This window comes from Periplaneta americana, chromosome 5, assembly GCF_040183065.1.
Source record: "Periplaneta americana isolate PAMFEO1 chromosome 5, P.americana_PAMFEO1_priV1, whole genome shotgun sequence".
NCBI classification, from domain to species: domain Eukaryota; kingdom Metazoa; phylum Arthropoda; class Insecta; order Blattodea; family Blattidae; genus Periplaneta; species Periplaneta americana.
Window position 1 is genome coordinate 123229473 of NC_091121.1, and position 24311 is coordinate 123253783.

Here is a 24311-nt window from a genome sequence, read left to right on the forward strand (position 1 = left end):
ACAAAACGTATTAACAATGCAAGTAGACTTAATTTCATTTATGCTTGTTATATATTTACTGATCTTTGCAACAGTAGCAAATAGATTTCAGAAACATTTATAATTTTTAAATACGAATATGTATAATGTGAGAGTTCAAAAAACATGTTCAATGTTAGTGGTAAAAATAAGCCAGGATTACTAATCTTTGTAATACCAGCAAATACAGTCCAACAACATTATTTATAATTTTTAATATGTATAGTATGTGACATCAATAAAAATGTGTAATGTTAGTGATAAATTACATTTGGTAATTTAATATTTGTCTGTAATGTACACACATCACTAATATTCTGTTGGGTTCCGCAGTTTTATTTTGGGTTTAAAAGGGTTCCGTGGGTAGAAAAGTTTGAGAAACGCTGCTCTAGAGTATGCCATTAGGAAAGTCCAGGATAACAGGGAGGGTTTGGAATTGAACGGGTTACATCAGCTGCTTGTCTATGCGGATGATGTAAATATGTTAGGAGAAAATCCACAAATGATTAGGGAAAACACGGGAATTTTACTTGAAGCAAATAAAGAGATAGGTTTGGAAGTAAATCCCGAAAAGACAAAGTATATGATTATGTCCCGTTACGAGAATATTGTACGAAATGGAAATATAAAAATCGGAAATTTATCTTTTGAAGAGGTGGAAAAATTCAAATATCTCGGAGCAACAGTAACAAATATAAATGATACTCGAGAGGAAATTAAACACAGAATAAATATGGGAAATCCCTGTTATTATTCAGTTGAGAAGCTTTTATCATCCAGTCTGCTGTCAAATAATCTGAAAGTTAGAATTTATAAAACAATTATATTACTGGTTGTTCTTTATGGTTGTGAAACTTGGACTCTCACTTTGAGAGAGGAATTAAGGGTTTCTGAGAATAAGGTGCTTAGGAAAATATTTGGGGCTAAGAGGGATGAAGTTACAGTAGAATGGAGAAAGTTACACAACACAGAACTGCATGCATTGTATTCTTCACCTGACATAATTAGGAACATTAAATCCAAACGTTTGAGACAGGCAGGGCATGTAGCACATATGGGCGAATCCAGAAATGCATATAGAGTGTTAGTTGGGAGGGCGGAGGGAAAAAGACCTTTAGGGAGGCCGAGACGTAGATGGGAAGATAATATTAAAATGTATTTGAGGGAGGTGAGATATGATGATAGAGACTGGATTAATCTTGCTCAGGATAGGGACTAATGGCGGGCTTATGTGAGGGCGGCAATGAACCTCTGGGTTCCTTAAAATCCAGTAAGTAAGTAACACACAAACTTCTGTCACGTTTAGTGAACAAAATCAGTTTATATACTGAAAAAGATCTCTCAGCGTAGCCTATACTGATGTGACTGAAGCATACCTAAACATCCTGGCTACATAATAATCGTTCCATTAGTAGTGAAAGCAGGAAATTCTGCTACCCACTGATGATATAAAGATGTTTTCAATTTTTACATTTTTCACCATACAACAGTACCCTTAGAAAGACAATCCTAGACTGACTGCATTCTTCGTGTTCTCAACACAATGCTGAAGTCAGAAGGACAAGGTCGATTCAAGAGTAAGCAAAACTACAATGCTACATTGCAACAATGTGTCCCATACCTATGGCTACTATAAGAACTGCAATTTCCATAGTTTCTAATGCAGAAATAAATGCAGTGTTGCTGAGAGAGTAATCATATTTTTAAAAAAGGCAAAAAAGTACTTATAAAAGCAATAAAAAGGACAAAAAGTACATATTGAAGCGAAAGAGGCAATAACGCCAAAAAAGGCAAGATCAAACTTCATCAGAATGCTTCATTTCTCATGATTTGTGTACATTTACTAAAAACCTTTAAATATGAACATTCAAATAAAATAGACATTTTCCTAAACATCCGATGTCTACTAATCATGTATCAGATACAAAAATGTTCCTGAAACTAATTTTTCTCATTACATTATGTATATATTAATGTTGCCAACACAATGCAATGATTAATTTTGGAAACTTGCCACTATAACCAAGGTTAAAAGAGGTTATCTCTCGCATATTTTGAGACTGCCGATATTTTTAGATGCATGAACAAAAACTGCTTCAGAAATTGAAAATAGCGTAGTTTTTAATAATTACCTCTGACAATCAAGGGGGTCAAAACAGTAAACAGCAAAGCATTAATTTATTGCAAATAAATCTAAATCTATATTGCTATCACACATTCTTTGTGAAATTATATGCCCAGAGAAGGAAAACAACTGCACAGAACAAGAATAACCTCTCCAATGTGACAAACCACTTTTAAAAATCATGAGACTCATTTTCAATGTCTTGATATAATTGTTCTAATTATAGAATAGAAGCCCTTCTTTATCTAGTATATATCCACTCAATTCGTGAAAAAATGTCACATAGGCACTTATTGACTTGCTTGTTCACCGCTATTTTGCACAAAATTAATAACTTTAAATGTTAAAAATGTTACGCAAGACTGAATTTTGTTATTAAAGATCTATATTTTCAATAAAAGCAATATTTCATAAAATCTTTATCCATATTTAAAAATAAATTGATTATTTATTGTTGAAATCGAGTAAGTCAATCATCATTATTATTATTCTAACTTTTATACAAAACAAGAATGTAACTTTATTGTTTCAACAATAATCACTTTCCATAATTGAATGTAAACACTCCCGTCAACAATGGGATTTCCACTCCACACAGGAACACAGTATTCGTTATTGCACTCCACAGACGACAATGACAATTTACTTGGATTATTGAGAACAACAATGTACTGCTAATCTTAACTAATGTTCACAAAGCACTATTTACAAATCAGAACTGTCAGTTCTCAGTTCACAGTTCGTTTGCCTTGGCTAGTTCTTCTAGCTCAGTCACTCGAGTTCACATTATTTCGAACCCCAGACCTTGAGAGACAATCCACTGAACTTCGAACTCAGGTCCCCCAACTGCGGTCCACTGCACTCAAACTCAGGACTTCCGGCTCCCACATTTACGGACACAACTCAAGTCGAACTCCGGTCTCGAAGCTGGCTTCACTGCTACACAAGACTGCCTTGCTGTCCAAAACTAGCAACAACTGCAACTAACTGCTCACTTGCGTCTCTTCTTTTATAACCAAACCATAGTTTCTGGAGAGTACAATTTCGCGATCAATCTACAGATGTCGAGAAGATGGCGCCTTCTAGGCTTCTGGATTTCTCCCCTCAGTCACCAGCTGCTTTATTTCTCCCTCACCCTTCGTCACGTCCGCGCCGTCTCTCCTCTCCTCTCCTCTCTACGCCACAGCACATGCCCCAGGAAGCAGATGCGCGCGCAACTTCATTTGCTGCGCCGAGCCACCTCCGACCTTGCCCTCCTTCTGCCGGTCACGAGATCGTATTCCAGCTGTCACATTATTATTATTATTATTATTATTATTATTATTATTATTATTATTATTGAATCTCTTAAATTTACAAATATTCCTATTGCACCTAAGTTATGTTAGTGTTGTAGTTAAAATGATAAAGATAATTATAATAATTAAAATATGTTTACAATCTTTTAAAAATATGGCAAGTGAAACTGAGAAAATATTTACAACAGCAAGGCTTGACAAATATTTTGAAAAGAGGAGGACGATATGTAATGTTACATTATTATAAATGTGAAGTTAATTTATATCTTTCTCTACAGAAAATTGGGCAGTCAAATAGAAGATGGTAAACAGTCTGTAATGATTTGTTACATTTGCAGAGATTATCGTTTTCATTATTGTGAAATCTTTGGAAATAGGAACCAAAGTTACCATGACCCAATAGAAATTGGGTAACAATGTAGTTGAGTGTCAGTAATTTACATTTAACCTGATTTGAAACAGTGAGGAAAAACAGCTCTTTCATTAATTATCCCAATGCACTATTTCTCCAGTGGCCATCCCATTTTTCATAATATTCTTTCTTAATTGTTCTTTCATGAACGAGACTGGACATTTGGAATAGTAATAATCTAAACTAGAGGATGCTGCTTCCTTGGCAAGTTGGTCAGTCCTTTCATTGCCAGTGGTTCCAGCATATCCTTGTACCTATGTCAAGCATATGTGTTCTGCATTATTACTAATGGTAGTTCCATTGCTAACTGACATTGGATTTAAGTTGAACTTGTCATTTTTCCAATAAAGCGCAGCTTGTGAGTCACTAAACAAACACTCTAGCACTATATTTGTTGTCACTACACCATTGCACACCTTCTGAATGGCGAGTAATTCAAGCCTGAAAGACTCAGCATGAGGGAACAAGTTTGAAGTGTTGCGCGTTCACTTCATTACCATTGCAATAAACAATGAATGCACAACCTACAGAATTTTCAGTTCCTTCATGTATGCTATGCGATCCATCTGTATAGTTGTGTATATGATCACAATAGCAGTCATGGACATTCACATAATATTATGGTGTTCAGCAGGATGTCTAGCTGTCAAATGTTTTCTTCATATTCAACTTGAAAGTTGTGCAGATACTCTGGTTGTTTGCACTCTTTCTTTAGCTTTCTAAGTACTGCTCTGTATTCATCTACAAGGTGTAAGGACCCTATACCTGCGATGAGTGATGCCACATCAATAGAAATTGTGCGAAGCCCTCAAGTGATATGTAGCAGGGAGCCTCATTGAATCTGAGTCAGTTTTCAAAAGCACAGACACCATACAGAGTTAGAGGTTCAGTAGCTCCGTGACATATGATGTATAGAATCTCTGAGTTTAAACCCCATGTCGGTCTTGTAGCAGCAATAAAGCTTTGGAGTAGCTTACTTGATTTGGAGGCTACATGATTTAGATTGGTTCTGAAAGCTAATTTCTCGTCTAACACAATGCCTAGATATGACATATTACACTAATTTTAAGGTTTGAATATTCACTGAAAATGAAAGTTGGTGCTAACTTCCTAATGTGACAATACTGACGTCCTGAACATGATTAAATAAACATAAAAACTGTGTGGATGTTAAAACACATCACACAACATAAATAATACACTAATTTTAGGTTCAAATATTCGCTGAAAATGAAAGTTCCTGCGAACTTCCTAATGTGGCAAACCTGACTACCCAGATTGTGGCAATGTGGCAGATTCATATTTTTTTTTAGCCCAGCCAAAAGTGCCGTTGTTTTGGTATTGCTGGTTACGAGGGATTTTGCTATATATTCATTATATTAACAATAGGATTTTTTCCTTCTGCATTTCTTTAACAATGTGAAAAACAGACATCAATGAATACATATGCCATACATGAGCCTTACTCATAGTGTCTGAAAAGAAATTCTTAGGAATTTTAGGAGCACTAGACGATGACAAAAAAATATGACTGTAGGGCTTCATATATTTCAAGAACTCTATGAATGGCTGGAAACAAAAACAGCCACTTTGGTTTTGGTGTGGGACAGTAATTGTTTGTAATCAATCAGTGTCAACAAATTCACAATATTCCTGATGTTTCTGTTTTGACAGTATATATAGAAAAAAAATTGCACAGTTTCAAAACTGTCCACCAACTTTTTATTACTGATTGCAGATGAGGCCGCTGCTATTACTACAAACAGGAAACATGCAATGAGCTCAGTAGTTCCTAACTCCTGCTATCGGTAATCAGAACTTGGCAGGCCTATGCCTTGCACTCTTCATAGCATCCCCAAAGTTTGTGTTTGTATTATCATCAGCAAATGCAACACACTTGTCAGCAATACCCAGCAAAGATTAATGTATCCCTAATATAGCTTGAACTGGTATCTGAATTTTCATTCGGAGTTCTTTGAGATCAACAACTTTTGTTTGAATTCCTCCTAATTTATAATCTAAGAACTGTATTCTCCATCATCATCATCATCATCATCATCATCATCATCATCATCAAATACTGTACAAATTAGGCCTTTGGACTTGTGTCATCTCTTGGATTGAGCTGATCTCTCCAACATTTCTTTGGTCTGCCAATATTCCTTCTTCCTCTGGGTATGTATTTCAGGATCTTTTGCTGTATTCTCTCTGGAGACATTCTTGTCACATGGTCATATCAACTTCTGTATAGATCCAGAGTAAAAAAAGGTAAAGGTATCCCCGTAACATGCCATGAAGGCACTTGGGGGGCATGGAGGTAGAGCCCCATGCTTTCCATGACCTCAGCACTAGAATGAGGTGGTGTGGTCGGCACCACGCTCTGACCGCCTTTTACCTCCGGGAAAGACCTGGTACTCAATTTTATAGGAGGCTGAGTGAACTTCGGGGGTTCTGAAAGTTTGGCAATGAGAAAAAATCTTGTCACCACCTGGGATCGAACCCCGGACCTTTCAGTCCGTAGCCAGCTGCTCTACCAACTAAGCTACATGCTTTGTATTTATATTTTATTGCGGATGTCTTCATTTTTTTTTATGATCAAGAATTGAATATTCTGCCATTGGTGTCAGAAGTCGCATTTCTGCTGTTTCTAATCCTCTAACCTATGATGCGGTGAGTGTCCATGTTTCAGATCCATATAATAATGTTAGTACAATCAGTGTTTTATAAAATTTTAGAATAGTTTCTGTTTTAATTTTCTTCAAAAGTATCCTTTTGTAGTGCTTATGAATTGTTGATATTTAATCATTTTATTTTCATAATCTTCTGGAAAAATATGAGAGAGGTTGTAACCTAAATAAACAAACGAGTTAACTTGTTCTAATACTGTATGTGATTGTCTACTACTATTTTTGATCTGATGGAACTTGGTCCCGTAGTTCTTTGTGTTGATGTTTTCAAGTTATATTTCTTTGATGCTGTTTCTAATTGATATATTGATCTCTGTAGATTGTCTTCTGAGTCGGCGACCACAATTTGATCATCTGCAAATAACAATGTTTCAAAGATGACATTGTTCAATAAGTAGTGTGACTTTAAGTGTTCCTACAATTTCTTTGTCACTTCATCTATGATTATATAGATGAAATAGTGGTGAGGACAGTGGCCAGTCTTGTTTTACTCCTTGTGTTGTTTTTGTTGTCCTTGAATTTATAGAGATTTTATTCTTTATTCTCACTCTTGTTTCAATGTTCATATATTTGCTCTGTATACTCTGATCAAGTTCTGTGATATTCATTTAGATCTTAGGATTGTCCATAGTTTTCTTCTGTCAACTTTGTCAAATGATTCCTCGTAGTCAATGAATGCTATAAATGTGGGAATGTTGAATTCACGATGCTTTTCAATTAATTGGGATATTGAAAATGTCTATACAGGACCTGTTGCATCTTAACCTGTTCTGCTCTTCAGAGAGGATTGATTCTATAATGCATTTAAACGTCATAGTAGTTTGGCATAGGTCTTGCAACTTGAGTTTAAGAGACTTATTCCTCTGTAATTTCCACATTCGTTATAACTACATTTTTTAAAGATGGGAACAGTTCCGTATTTCCATCAAGCATTGACTAAATCTAGGAATCTGTTTAGTAAAGATTGTGGTGTATATTTTAGAAGCTCGGAGTTTATTTCTTCAAAATCTGGTGATTTCTGGTTTTTACTCTGTAATACCATGTCTGATTCAACTTTATTTATGTATTTATGGGATCTACACCAGCATCATTAAAATTGTATTAACATTTAGAAAACCTTTAGAGATCCATGATTGCTCTCAAAACAAGAGATTCCTTTCAAACACTCTGTTGTCACGTCGACAGAATGAGGACGAAGGATTTGTTTATGATTGTTCCTGTCTTTGTTGTAACACATGACACTTTTTTTGCAATATCAGAGTCACAATATGTTTTTGCATTTTAACTTCGGTGTGCAATCAATTGATTGATATGATGAATGGTGACTAACTGAAATGACAATGCTGTTTCTGCTGCATTTACCTGATATGTTGACTTAGCTGACTGCCCGAAAAAATTTGAGATATTTGGTACATTGCTGCAACTTTGGATGTTTTTCTTATGTTTTTGGGATTCAAGATGAACTTTCAAATCTTGTGCTCCTGTACAGGGTACAGAGTTAATGTAGCATTATTTTGTTAACACTTATAATACTATGAGATCAGATATCATTATTTCCATCCGTTTGATTTTAATAGACATTAAAAACATGCATAAGTAGACTCTTCTTACCAAATCAGGATTTGTAATTAATCGGTAGGTTTAGGTTTTAAAGAAAAGTAAACTGATACTAAATGAAAGATAATTTAATTGGCTTTTGTTTGAGCCTAGATTCAATTTCCTGCAATAAAAACTTTGTCGAGTTATTTCAAAATAACTGAAAACAAGTGTGCCGAATAGTCTTATTTTTGTCAGTATTAAAAAATCGTGACGACTTTAAAAATGACTCAATTAACAAACGGAAAATTGCCTCATATTTTCCCCCTGTAGAATGCACTAAAATATATAGTGAGAATAAAAATGTACATTCAATTTTCCCCAAAAAAGTGTTCCATTTGATGTGAAATGCGTCATTTGCAGATTGTGCAAATTTGGAATGCAGTTTAAATTGTACTCCATTGTTTTCATATATTTTGCTTATTGCTTGCAAATCTAGATCTGGAACATTTCTGCCGTGTTGAATTTCAAATGCCGTATTTTCTTGAATACCCTTGAATAAGACATGCACCCCAGTTCTAAAATGCAAAAAAGAATAAAGTAAAATATGACAAACACAAATTACAAAATTAAACTAAAAAAAAATGTATTCACGACACATTAAATAAAACTAAACACAAATACATCAGTCAACAAATTTTATCCTGGAACAGGATGCATTTCAAACCCATCCTATGTGCACACATTGCATCCATGTCAGTTGTTTTGCTTAATCGGCCGTTTACACGGTTTTCTGAAACATTAATAGCACATGTCAGTAAATTAACTACCTTTATTTTGTATTACGTGGTTTGTTATAATAAATATAGTACCTGCTGTCACTATTAACATCTTCATTCTGTGCTGTTTTCGTCATCGCCGGAGCATTCATCAGTTGTTCTCTGTTCTGTCCAGTTAATTGGAGATGTTATACTTTTTGAAGCTTTTTTCAATAAATGGAGCAATATGCGTACCCACGCATCACTAATTCATTGAAAATATATGGTGCACAAACTATGCACTTATCACACTTGAACTTGATTTTGACACACGTATTGCAATCCATATGCCATTTAACAATACATATGTTGACAATTGAATACCCACTCAGAAAGATAGTGGCATTTGCTACCACCTTAGGGTATGTACAAGATGGAGCCTGGCTGGTAGCTGGTAGCCTGACTGGTTACCTTGCTGGAAGGAATGCCTAAACAGTATTACACAATGGAGACGTGCAAGACAAAGATTGTTTGGTCGATTGCTATCTAGCTGTTAGCCCACTGGTAGCTGGTAGAATGGATCCCCTCATTTTTCCAGCTACCAGCGACCTAAATGCCTTTATTGTGCATATGTTCTGGGACTCTGTACAACTTCCCCACATGCAAACGCCTACTGCTATTCATTTCGAGGCATATAATGGATTGTGAAAGATTAATTAAAAAAAAAAAATAAATAAAAAAAAAATAATAATAATAATAATGTTTATTGCCAAAAAAAATACAATACAATGAAATTGTAAATTTACAAAATTCTAGCACTCCCCTGAAAGAGAGTGTTCTCGTGTTCAGGGGAGGATTCGATGCATAATAAATTTACATGCATAAATTACAATAAAATAGCATAATTAATAATTACTCATAACAAATTGCTTACACACATATTTACAGTTCAAACTGTTGGAGGTAAATACATGTGCGTATTTCTTTATTAATTTGTTATAAATTCTAGTGCCAATATTCGTACTATGGCTCATTAAACACTTGGTTTGAAACAACTTATTGTATCTATGTCTTTGATTTTGTGTTTGTGACTTTATGATGTGTAATTTTTATGTATAAAATTTAATAATGAATTGATACAAATTTGATGTATTTTCAAGACTTCAAATTCTAAAAACAATTTTTCGGTAGGATAATCAATGTTTACAGTGTTTGGAATCAGGCTCAACCCGACCACCAAAGGCCTTATCTTATTGTGAAATTGTGAGATGAAGTAGGAGTTGAAATGGATACTAATGAAGGTAAAGAAGGTAAAGATGGCCTCTTCACATGCGAGAAAGAGTCCCGTGTTTTCTTGACCTTTGCACTAGAATGAGTTGGTGCGAAATGGATACTGTATCAATAATAAGTAAATTTCTAAATAAAATAATTGATGTTTTACAAAAGTGACGATTTTAGAAATTTAATATACAGTATTTATCGGTACTGGCCTTTTGGCAATTAATGCATATTATTTTATCAATGTTCTATTTTCATTAGAATGAACTATATGGGATTTAATGAAAGAGTTTTATTATGACAAAAGACACTTTCCAGAAAAGTGGAATTATTTACGTGATTATTTCCTTCCGCACTGAAAGTGCCAAATATCTAAGATAAGTTTAGGAGATCCTAAAGACCAATACAGTCCATCCTGGCACTTTTACAAATTGTTATTGTTTTTAAAGACAATGTTTAAAAAGCAGAGTAAGTTCAGCTACACTGACTGGGAAGCGCAAGTAAGCTTTGTTTTGTTCATCTCGACTTTCTACCCAGCTACGAGCTTGGTAATCAGCCAGGCTTTGTCTTGTATGTACCCTTAGAAGTTGCACAGGAGGAAAGTTGGGCAACATTGTCAACTTCATTTCGAATAAGCCGCGCATCTATATTTTTTACTTATATATTTCGAAAAAAAAGTGTGCTGGATATTCGAGAAAATACGGTAATTCTGATTTCTTAATTTGGTCATAATTGTTAATGAAAAGTGAGACTCTAAATTAAATTTTTGTTCTTTTCACAAATATCTGAGTCAATATTGACTTCTTGTTAGGAGTGTCTACAATTATTAACTGAATGGTAATCTTTTACAGGTCCAGAGTTACCAAACAGAGCAATGTTTCCCCATGAAAGCATTCCCAGGGACTTCATGGATCAGTTGTATGAGTGTGCATCTATGTTCAAAAATTTCCAGGTACGTCTTAATCTTCATTTTTTTTTAATCTGTCAGCAATTTTTCTGTACAATTTAGAACATTCTTTACATTTAGCATGTGACACAACCAATCTGATATCATCATCATTATCATCATCATCGATAAAAAATTGTGTCCTTTGGCATGTTGTGTCATCACTGGTAACTAGAAAACTATTACTTGAACCACAGCCAAGTACCACAAACTGCTACACATCAGGTTTGTGTGCTTACCCAGTATGGTGGCACTCGAAGGCAGATGTTCTAGTCACATGGCTTCCACTAGTTGGTGAGAGCTGTATTCGTGGAGTCACAGAGTTATAAAGCTGCAAGTCACAGCTGTCTAGTATAATATGTTAGTAAGGACGTTTTAAATCAATTAAGACAACCTTTTTAATGGTTAATAAAACTATTTTAATTTATTTTATTAGTCTGACCCAACATGCTGGGTTTGCCTTGTGACACAGAATAGTTCACAATAAATTTTGAAATGAAAATGTAAAATAGGTTTCAAAGAAAAGAAATTAACACATATCAAAAAAAAAAAAAAAAAAGAGAGAGACCTAGTATAATTCATAAATTGAGTGCAGAGTTTCTTTCAGAAAAAATATTCCGGTGGGAAGGGTATTGTATATCTTTGGGGAGGGGGGTGAGATATAAAATATAAAATTAAGTTATATGGACATTAATTTGGTGAAACATTTCAGTATCTACTGTATATGAAAAATCATTCAACCTTGCAACTCATATTCATGCAACCACCACATCCTTTCATTTATCAGTCATACTGACAGTCAGTCTCTCTATCTCTCTCCATCCCTCCCTCACTTCCTCTCCCCCTTCCCTCTCCTCCCATCATCTTCTCCTTTCCCTCACACAAACACACATTCACACAAGCGTGTGCACACACTCGCATGTGCACGTATCTCTCAGCTGGTTTCTTAACACAGTCATTATTCGATTCATGACACCAAATGATCTTTCAACAGTAGCTGTTGTTAATGGCACTGTCAATAGTTTAACACTAAACCTTTTTAGCTCTTCATAACCAAAATGAAAATTAACAATGTATTTTAGAAGTGATTCACTATCTTTTACACTTGAGGCAAGAAAGAGACTTAAATGATTTAATATCAGCTTTTAAATTATCTTAATTTATATCATACAGTATAAGTAGTCACAGACACTTCTCATATCTGACTCTTTAATCTGCTGAATATGCTCAAAACTTCAAAGAAATGAATATCCTGAAATGGAATCCACAGCTTGTTTATTGAATCTTTCAGAACTTTCAATATAGAAAGTATTTGTGGACTTTATAAGTGGTTGCAGATATTTTTGTCTTCATTAGGATCTAATTTATTGATACAGTATATTTTCGATTATCTGGGATAATGACTGAGAAGAGATACCTGGATAATGCGAAAAACGGATAATACGAAAGGTTATTATTTTGTATGTACCATATAGTATATAGACCTATTCGGTGAACAAATACTTTTTTTTTTAATCTACCAAGTTGTCATTCAACATTTTTGGTCTCTCCTGGCAGTGGCTTATTTGTAACCCACTTCTGAGATCGGGGCACCTGGAAGGCAGAGGTATGCTGCCCCGATGATGATGATGATGATGATGATGATGGTGATGATGATGAATTGCCAGGAGAGGTCTTAAACCTAAGCCTAATATAATTTCCAGACCATGGACGAATACAGGAACATTCCCCTTTAAGGAAAAATTCCTGTATTCTAACCAGGAATCAAATCTGGGACCTCATGAACTGTAATCAGAAGCTCTGACCACTAGCCCATGAGGCTGATCATGTGAACAAATACTTTTAAATCTATATTTAACTTTATATTACTGTAATACACACTATACAGGGTGAAAAGTAATTAAAGTGACCAACTCCGATAGGTTCTATGGGACACCAATACAAACACTTTTCTTTAATGTCATATTGTGCTTTGAGATACTATTTCGCGAGGGCACCAGATCTTATTGTAACACAAACCATTGCCATGCTTATTGCTTGAGTCTCTTATAAAACATTTACACATCAAAATCACTGCAAAAGATATTCAAAAACATTTACACACTAAAATCACTGCAAAACATCAAAAAAATATCTCCATTGACCTGTATACACAGGTTACATCAGTGGGACATGAATTGTCTAATGCAGTGAAAGACTTCTGGATTATCATTTATTTCCCTGCTGCAGCAAATATCCGCACCACCAGATCGGTTTAATAAAGCACTGCACTAGGTCAAGATGTAGAACAAAATGTGAATTTGTAGAGTCATCACGAACTTAAGAATGCATATGCCTTCTGCCGGTTCAGTAAAGTCTCTGAGGAAAATATGACATTAGAGAAAACCGTTTGTTCTGGTGTCCCATTCAACCCTCTGGAATTTGTCAGTTCAATTACTTTTCGCCCTGTATTTATATCATTTTACACATGAGATTAAAATTCACTTACAATTCGATGGTGTTTGGGTAAAAGGGATTAAGTCTTTTTTTGTGCAAAAGGAATTTTGTTCCCTAAACAAGTTAAATTGTACAAGTGGGTGTAAAAAAAACAAAAGAATACTAGCATTTGCTGTGTTTTATTTATGTAGAAAATGATTTGCAATAAGAGTCCGATGTTTTCATTTAACTCAAAACTCATTTTTATCTTATCTTCCTTTACTCAAAATTTAAGATTGTAGAAAACAAAAGTAAATTTATTTTCCACCCAGTAGGGAACTGTTAACTTGGAAGCAGTAAAGCTTAGTTCACACCTACTGTTTTAATTGGAAGTGCAGTATAATTTTTTCATGACTGCTTTTCACTTCATATTAATAAGCAAAACTTATTTTCGAGTATAAGCCTTCATGGGTAATCTGCAAACCAGATAAACTGCACATGGGGTAATTGAGAGTATACTGTAAATAAATAAATAAATTTAGCCTGCTAGATTCCATAAGAGCAAGGGCCTCCTGATTGACACTGCTTGGCTCAGTAGACTTCACTCGTTAATTTGAGCTGGTCCTAAGGAGTGATATCGAACTTGGCTGCACTTCTTCGTTTCTATGTACACAATCTAAACACTATATTCACTTGTAAGTTCCCTATTCGCACCACACTACACACTGTGGACGATTGCTTCTAGAACTCTTCATAGCTGTCTGTCTCTTGCTCTGCTCGTCCATTGTGCTCCTGCCTTCTTGAAGAAATCGGCCCATCTAGTCACCTGGCGTCCCACTCTTCTTCTGCCGATCCTGGGATCCCACAATGTGAGCCTATGCGTCCATCTTTTATGGTCCATCCTTACCACGTGCCCTCCCCATTTTCACTTTAGGCTTTCGGCAGTGTTTAGGACGTCTTTCATGCTGGTACGGTTGTGTAGCTCCTCGTTCCTTACTTTGTTCCTCAGAGAAACTTGCAGGATTTTTCTTTCCATACTGTGTTGACAGGTTTGAAGCATACACCTATGTTTTGATGTTAGGGACCAGGTTTGGCATCCATACAGTAGGACTGGTATTATACATTTTCCAGGGTCTCAACTTTTAAGCTTAGCTTCTGGGATTTGTCTGAAGTATGAACTTTAGAGACCAGAACTTCTTCCATGCCAAGCTGATTCGTCTCTTCATTTCTTTCTCTGAATTGCTGGAGAAGGACAGGTTCTGGCCCAGGTAGGTATAATCTTCCACATATTCTAGTGGCTGGCCATTTAAGTGGATCCGATCTTCAGAATTGAGAGTATACTCTAGTTTAATTAAAAATTCTTCATAATTTCTGTAAAAGTATTCGTTTTTTGTTGTGTTGTTTTCTTCAAGTCTTCAGAAATTGAGTTTATGTGAAATGTTACATTTGTAATTAGTTTTGGCAAAACTAATAACTGAATATTTTTGTGCAGATATTTGTTTAAAGACCCACACCCCTCCATGTATTGTGGGTCCCTAACACCACGGCATGGCGTGTCCTCAGGATGCGGATCGAGGAGACGGCCTCCAGATATGGAGGATAGCTGTGAATATATTGAATAAGCAGTTGCGGACAGCAGATGAGGGGTGGTCCTCCGGCTTGGGGGTTGGGCGAAGGGCTAACAACCCATCACCGTAAAAAAACAGCTTGTTACGAAACCTTCAAATAACCCTCGGAATGGGACTGATTCTCTGGCACGACCACAGCAAAGGAATAAGGTTTTGAGTTTTGGTACTTGGAATGTTACGAGTCTATATAGAACAGGAGGGGTAACATTAGTAGCAAAAGAACTAGCTATATATAGAATAGACTTTGTGGGAGTACAGGAGGTTAGGTTAGATGGGAATGGCATAACACAAATAGGAGATTATTTGTTGTATTATGGGGAAGGAAACGATAATCACCAATTAGGAACAGGATTCTTTATTCATAAAAGAATAAAATCAACAGTAAAAAAGGTCGAATTTATCAGTGATAAGTTATCATATTTAGTACTTAAGAGTAGATGGTGCGATATCATAGTTATAAATGCTCACGCCCCTACAGAAGAGAAAGACGACCATATAAAGGATAGCTTCTATGAGGAATTGGAACAGACTTTTGATCAGTTACCTAAATATCACATGAACATTTTATTGGGAGATTTCAATGCTAAAGTAGGACGGGAGGATATTTTTAAACCAACAATTGGAAAAGAGAGCCTACACGTAACTAGTAATGATAATGGAGTTAGGTTAGTCAACTTTGCCACATCAAAAAATTTAATTGTCAAAAGTACAACATTCCCCCATAAGGATATACATAAATATACTTAGACCTCTCCAGATTGATTGACACATAACCAGATAGCTCACATCTTGATAGATAAAAGAAGACACACTAGTATAGTAGATATTCGAACCTTCAGGGGGGGCAGACTGTAATTCTGACCATTATTTGGTAATTGGAGAACAAAGAGAAAGACTATCAGTAGCCAAACGAGTAGAGCAACAAGTTAATATTGGAAGATTCAATATTCCGAAATTAAAGGACGAGGAAACTAAGCAACATTATCAGGTCGAAATTTCAAATAGGTTTGCCGTATTGGCAAGTTCCGGCGAAGTTGACAAAGAGTTAGATGTTAATAGCATGTGGGAAAATATCCGAGACAATATCAAAATTGCAGCTGAACAGAGCATAGGTTATTATGAAACTAAGAAAAAGAAACCGTGGTTTGATGAAGATTGTTGCATGGTAGTAGAAAGAAGGAAACAGACAAAACTGAAATTCTTACAGGATCCAGTTGAGGCAAATAGAGATAATTATTTCAATAAAAGATGGGAAGCAAATCGTACACTTAGAAATAAAAAGAGAGATTATTTGAAGGAAAAATTCAATGAGGTAGAAACAAATAGTAAAAACAAAAAACATTAGAGATTTATATAAGGGCATAAAGGAATTCAAGAATGGATATCAGGCAAGGGTAAACATGATCAAGGATGAGAATGGTGACTTGCTTGCAGACTCTCATTCAATCCTGAACAGATGGAAAAACTATTTTGGGCAACTACTAAATATACATACGTCAAATAGAAATGATCGGGACGAAATTCAAATACAAACTGCTGAGCCATTTATACCCGAATCCACACTTTCTGAAGTCGAAATTGCGATAGAAAATCTGAAAAATTATAAGTCTCCAGGTATCGATCAAATTCCAGCAGAATTAATACAAGAGGGTGGAAGTGCATTGTCTAACGAAATTTATAAGCTTGTACTTGCTATTTGGGAAAAGGAAATTGTACCAGAGCAATGGAAGGAGTCCATAATCATACCTATCTTTAAGAAGGGGGACAAGACTAACTGTAGTAACTTTCGAGGAATATCACTTTTGTTGAAGTCATACAAAATTTTGTCCAATATTCTTTTGAGAAGATTAACTCCAAATGTGGATGAAATTATTGGGGATCATCAACTATTGATCAGATATTTTGTATTTGACAGATAATGGAGAAAAAATGAGAATATAAGGGTACAGTGCATCAGTTATTCATAGAGTTCAAAAAGGCATATGACTCGGTTAAGAGAGAAGTTTTATATGATATTCTTATTGAATTTGGTATTCTCAAGAAACTAGTTCGATTAATTGAAATGTGTCTCAGTGAATCATACAGCAGAGTCTGTATAGGTCAGTTTCTGTCAGATGCATTTCCAATTCACTGTGGGCTAAAGCAAGGACATGCACTATCACCTTTACTTTTTAACTTTGCTCTAGAGTATGCCATTAGGAAAATCCAGGATAACAGAGAGGGTTTGGAATTGAATGGGTCACATCAGCTTAGTGCTGCTTATGATTAGGTTTTCTCCGGAGTGGCTGTTTGTGTGCTTTGAATCGGAGACCTCCGGTTATCTCCGATTGATGCCGCGGATTGCATATGTGCTGCGGCGCAGACATACATTTTCCACTGAGCATTCCTTTAATCGGAACAGGTAGTGATTCGAGTCCGCTGACGTCCACCTATCTTTCATATAATTTGTAATTTTTCGTTGTTTATTTTCTCTTTTTTATTTACCCCCCCTCTCTCTCTCTCTCTCCCCCTCCACCCTCCCTTCCCTCTCCCCCACCCTCCATCCTCCCCCTCCCCCCCCCTCTCTCTCTCTCTCTCGTATATGTGGAAAAGCGTATTAGTTTAAGTCAATGATCAAATTAATAACATTAAAATTAACTGAATACTAACGCAGAAGTAAAGCTTTTCAGTAGCTAATGTAAACATTTATATTTCCTGGAAACAAACATTTGTTTATTCACAAACAGTTTTTGTCAATTATTATTCTAATCGGTTGAGTTTAACATAAAATATATTTTAAATGAGTTTCAGAATGGAACAAAAGAAACATGTGGTCTCAATGGATTAAAGTTTACTGTCCAAAATAATTTATTCAGATTCTTCACTGGACAGGATTGTGATCATTGTGTTAAAGGGTGCCAGTATTTGAACTGTCTCTTTTAAAATGGGTCACTCTTCCTCCATAATAAAAAATATAACTTGATATCAACTTAAGGATAATTGTAATTATATTATTACCACACGTTTCTCTAGTTTCAGAATGAAACTCAATATTTTAATCCAAACATTAAAATATAATTCAAGTTGTCTTTTAAATATTCCATGTAGTTATGTATGTTTTTTATTGCCTCGAAAGTTACGTTTTATAGAAATTTCAAGACTTTTTTTCTAGACTGTGGACCTTTGGAACAATAGCACAATATGCTGGATCAATCTTAGAGGGTTCTTTTTTGCTGTAATTCTTCTGTTTTTTCAGTTTTTCATTCGCAATGTTACTCTGTCTACACATCAAACTACGAAATTATTTATTAGAACTTTTATATATAAATCAAAGTAAACATGCTTTTCAAAAGAGTTCAAAAGTGTTTTGAACAGTTAAATTTACTTATTTGAAAAAAGTGACGATTGCCGACAAGTGAGAGAGAAATTCTCCCACATCTGGGGTCTTATAAATTCCTACTTTCACGGTAAGGTTCAAGATGTGCGTACCACAGCCTACATGGAAAAAATTTAATTTTTTTAATGGCAGCAACAATATTTGGGGCATTGTCTGTGACAATGGCAGAAACTCTGTTGTTTAGTCCCCATGAATTAATGACTTGAATTCAACCAGCAATTTTATCGGCTGTATGACTTCCCTTGATGATAGATAAGTCCAAAGAACAGAAGTTAATTGGTCACCTGTCACGTAGAGGCCTTTTACTGTTACGTATCCATCTTAACTGTTGGAGGATCAACAGTTTTTTAAATCCTTTAATTCTGTTCGCAGTTTATTCTGAACGGTGTATAAGTCGCCTAAAATAACTTGCAATATTCACGTAAAAGTAGATACCAATTGAAAAAAGCAACCAAGAACCCCGGTTACTTAAATTATAATGAATAGTTTTTTATGTTTTCGGCACACTATCATAATGTTTTTACCACGTAAACCACGTGCTCTATTTACTTACATGAGAAAAAGTGTTACAACATTGCAGTGAATATCTTGCGTTTAAACCCTTGACGAGATATTTAAATCCGGCATCTTCGACCCCGCTGAGTGGTTGCATATCATTGGACATAAACCAAATTAAAAGTTTATCCAAATTAACTTTTTCAGCAGTGTTCGATAGTTGTGCTGAGTGTTCGAGCTGCTGTCCAACATAATTGTCGGCGCTTTCTTCAAGTTAGCGATTGTGCGATCGCTTCAAATGGTCTAACAAATTCGAAGTCCCACTACCCTTAGAATAAATTCGCCCACGAAGTTCACAGCGTGTGACTTTATTATTATGTTCAATTAAATTAAAGAATTTCCATGCGACGGTTATCTGATTTGGTGCCATTTTATTCCATTCCAACTGCTGTCAGTCCGTACACGCCGGTCGTCCTTGAGCTCTACGTCCTCCGACTTCACTTCGCTCCGACCCACAGCATCCCTCCGTATGTCCCCTGTTCCACCTACGATAGTATCGGAGATCACCGGTGGAGAGCTTTATTTGTAATCTCCGATTCCTCCACGGTAGTAGTCACTCCGATGAGCAGCACTACATCAGCTTCTTGTCTATGCGGATGATGTGAATATGTTTGGAGAAAATTCACAAACGATTAGGGAAAACACGGGAATTTTACTTGAAGCAAGTAAAGAGAGAGATAGGTTTGGAAGTAAATCTCGAAAAGACAAAGTATATGATTATGTCTCGTGACGAAAATATTGTACGAAATGGAAATATAAAAATTGGAAATTTATTCTTTGAAGAGGTGGAAAAATTCAAATATCTGGGAGCAACAGTAACAAATATAAATGATACTCGGGAGGAAATTAAACACAGAACAAATATGGGAAATGTGTGTTATTATTCGGTTGAGAAACTTTTATCATCCAGTCTGCTGCCAAAAAATCTGAAGTTAGAATTTATAAAACAGTTATATTACCGGTTGTTCTGTATGGCTGTGAAACTTGGACTCTCACTTTGAGAGAAGAACATAGATTAAGGGTGTTTGAGAATAAGATGCTTAGGAAAATATTTGGGGCTAAGAAGGATGAAGTTACAGGAGAATGGAGAAAGTTACACAACACAGAACTGCACGTATTATATTCTTCACCTGACATAATTAAGAACATTAAATCCAGACGTTTGAGATGGGCAGGGCATGTAGCACGTATGGGCAAATCTAGAAATGCATATAGAGTGTTAGTTGCGAAGCCGGAGGAAAAAACAACTTTGGAGAGGCTGAGACGTAGATGGGAGGATAATATTAAAATGGATTTGAGGGAGGTGGGATATGATGATAGAGATGGATTAATCTTGCTCAGGATAGGGACCTATGGCGGGCTTATGTGAGGGTGGCAATGAATCTCCGGGTTCCTTAAAAGCCAGTAAGTAAGTAAGACACACACCCCAATACTTCCATTAGCAGGCAAATTGTTAAAATAAAACTAGATTTTTGCACTTCAATTAAAACCCCTCCTGCTAAGGAAGCGAATACAATCTCATCTTTATGTAAATGCTCACATGTCATCATTATTAACCCATAATATTTAATCATGTTCATAGTATTAAAATGGCTGATCCAGCATATATCTGTAGGTTCTAAAATTTTAAGTACAAAGTCTTCTAAAATTTTTTTGCACATCATGAAAAACAGTTTGTCGTTTAAGAGACTGATGGAACAATTTAAAAATGTCTCTGATAACGTGATAACATAAAAAAATCTCATCTGAGGAAATTGATTTCTTGGACTTGTCACTGCAAGTGATTGTATTGTATTGTATTGTATTGTATTTATTTATATTCCATGATATTCGTACATTGCTTCACAGATAGAATATGGAACATGTCAAAAAAAAAAAAAAAAAAAAGAAAATCTTAATAATACTATAAAGTCTTCATTATAAAACATGAGGCATGGAATGTAGGTATATAAAGTACATCTCTTCCGAGACTATTGTAAATTCTAATAATAAGCATAACAGATAATATTTCTGTAGGAACAAAAAAATTAATTATCTTTTCATATATTAGAAATTCTTCTGTGTACCTCAGAAATGCTACGAGAAAAATTTGATCTATCAAATCCATAAACAACAATGTTTCCAAATGACAAACCCTCTTATTAATTTCAGATTCAATGCAGTTAAATATTGTTGCTGCAGTAGAATTTTGAAGTAGAACTAAGCACAAAAAATGTTCTGTAACTTCACCTTCATTAGAGACAAATTTCACACGTATAGAAAGTTCAGATTGATTGGCAATATTAGTAGATTCATTATCCATTAGAGAAAAAGATTTTCTTTTAAGTTCAGTTGATATATTTTCATCATTAATTGATGAACTAGTGGACTTACTCATGTTAAATATGTAATATTTGTCCGGCTTACAGCTGTTCTGTGCTTCACACACCATCATCAGAGCCTACTATAGTGAGGATCACGTAACTTCAGTTCCCAAACAGCAAATATTTCCGTCTTGTCAGTGTTGCCAACTGTTACCAGATATCACCACATGTAGTAAAATCACGATCCTATGCACTGAATGACTTCTTTACTCACCATACTTTACCTTTATGTCGGAAGGTTATTCTAAATAGTTTCAATAATAATTTGTAATATATTTTCGTAGGTGAACTATATGAGAAATGGAGGAAATGAATCACATGAAAAGTGTATTGCTATGTTCTATTCTTTTATTCCTTTACATTATTATTATTAGCATTAATAGGTTACTAGATTAAATATACAACAAAGTATAGTATATAATATAATATTCAAGCATCAAATCTGTTCCAAGACCAATTAAATTATTGTCACTGTACTTCAAAAATTCCAGCGTACATATACTTCCTAAAGGTAGATAAATTAATAACCAATTGACTTTTGGTTGGAATTCGAATGAACTTCTGATTATCTTTTGAAATTAGTAAGGAAATGGATAATACAAATAGGCTAAAACTGAAATAATAATAAATCAACTTACAAAAATAATTTCGGTCCTTAAAAGCCATAAGTAATTTCACTTCTAGACACCTTTTTAAAGATTTCATTTGTTTGTAAATTGCTTAGTAATGTTACACTTACACTTATTATTTCTGCAACTCCACGTCTGTCATTGAAAAAATGTATGATACATAACTGTGTAGTCTCTTTTTGGCTCTTGTGTCCTAAATTTAAATAAGAAAAAAATTAATGATTCAAGAAATGTGAGCTGGTGAAAATTAAGTACTCAATTAATAAAATAATTACTACAAAAAGAGTATTTTATTAATTCCATACAAAAGATGGATTACACAGAACAGATGGCCAGAAATCATAGATTTATACACAACATACAGCATGAAACGATCATCCAAAAATGCTTTTTGTACACAATAACATCTTTCAAACGAAGTGAAATAGCCAATAAGTTCAATAAATATTACGCTAATAAGTAAAAGGTAAAGGTAAAGGTATCCCCATAACATGCCATGAAGGCACTTGGGGGGCATGGAGGTAGAGCCCCATGCTTTCCATGACCTCGGCACTAGAATGAGGTGGTGTGGTCGGCACCACGCTAATAAGTAATAATTATCTATAAGCTGTAAAAGGGAATAAAATAGTATACTGTTGAAATTAGGGGGTTATGGTTTATTACGTGTATTTATAATTTTAATTACTTTTCTACATTTAATTATATTTTAATTTCCATTAGATTAGTTGGTAGTGTGGTTGTTTGTTTTATCTCTGTACGTCAGACTATTAAGGAAAAACTGAAAGAAATATTAAATCTACAATCTACTTTATATAACAGTATTTAATCAAGAACTGAATATTACTATTAATTTAATAACATAAGACCCAAAACATCTCCAAGTCCAGACAATACACATGCTGATTTTCTTTAACATGTTGGCAAACAAGCAAACTCACTACTTTTATCTTGTAATCTCATCTAAAATACAATATCTGTCTGGAGAAAATCTATCATAACATCAATTTTGAAAAGCAATTATGCAACTGACATCTTTTCGAGTTATCGACAGATACCACTTACTAGTATGATAGCCAAAATTAAGGAAGAGATGATTTCATAGATTGAATTGGTTCCTGGAATCTAGTAACTAACTTTCATCTTATTGAGTTGACTTTAGAGAATTACATTCAACAAATGGACAGATTTTAAATTTTAGTCAAGATATTAAAGATATTTTAAACAGAAAACAAAACACCTTAGAAATTTTAATTTATTTTCAAGGATTATATGGCTCTGTAGATATAAATCACTTAAGAAATTGTAAACTTAGGGTGTCCAAGATAAAATGTTACACTGGGTCAGTGACTTGATTATTTGATTCATTGTCACAAATATGTAAATAGAGACAGATTCATTTGGGCTTCCCACATTGTTGTTTTCAGGAATACATTTTCCAATGTTAATGTCGATGATCTAACTAAAGAAATAGATCTTATGATCTCATCATTTGCAGATAATATGGTTGTCTAGAACAAAAAATCACAGTCCACAAATATTAATAAACTGAGCCAAAATCCCAACAGACTTTTTGACTCGACTTGCTCAATTAAGGGAAACTTTACTAATAAAACACAATTCCAAGTTATTTGAAAATGAATAGTATATAAGTTAACTTTAACAGATGATGTTAAGAAATGTGATACTTCTCCAGACATTTTAAAATCATTAGAAAATGATCTGGTCAGTGAGTGACTACATACAGTATTTTTTATAGATGGATCCTGTTTACCAAGCCATAGATGTAGTGGTGGTGTTGTAGTACAATACCAGTATATTCCCTTTTACAGGGAATTATATTCAAACACTTGTTTGCCCCATTTTAACTGTGACAACGCTTTTTAGTTCTTTTAAACATTCTGGTTATTGTATTGTGTTTAGTGAAAGATTTTAGATAAGGACGCAAATAGCCATAGTAGCTGACGCGCTCTTTTTAAATGCTACTAACTAACTAACTTCAAACACTGACTAATTTTGATAGTGAAAATTTAGATACACTTTTAAGCTTACAAAATCTCCAGTATCAACTTCATAAATGTGAGAAGGCTGTCATACTATCAGATTCAAAATCAGATATTCTTGCTACAGTATTGGACGTAACAGAAAGAAATCTCAATATTTTACAGTGTTTTAAAATTTTAAGAAAAATGGTCGAATTACATCGACGACTGGTACTTCAGTATATCCCTGAACTTTATGGAGTGGGAGGTAATGAGGTAGCTGAAAGGTAGCAAAATTACTGTAAGGT

General features: G+C 34.7%; 1 protein-coding gene across 7 annotated transcripts in view; it reads left to right on the forward strand.

The window, feature by feature from the left end:
- The window catches only part of aft (cap methyltransferase 2), a 500824-nt gene that overhangs the window by 312921 nt on the left and 163592 nt on the right, over window positions 1-24311 (forward strand). For all 7 annotated transcript variants that reach the window (XR_011332243.1, XM_069826496.1, XM_069826502.1 and 4 more), the window contains exon 8: window positions 10964-11064. Coding sequence is in view for 6 of the 7 variants with exons in the window: in XM_069826496.1 (XP_069682597.1) it covers window positions 10964-11064 (101 nt within the window). In the remaining variant the exon portion in view is untranslated. The remainder of the gene's footprint in view (window positions 1-10963; window positions 11065-24311) is intronic.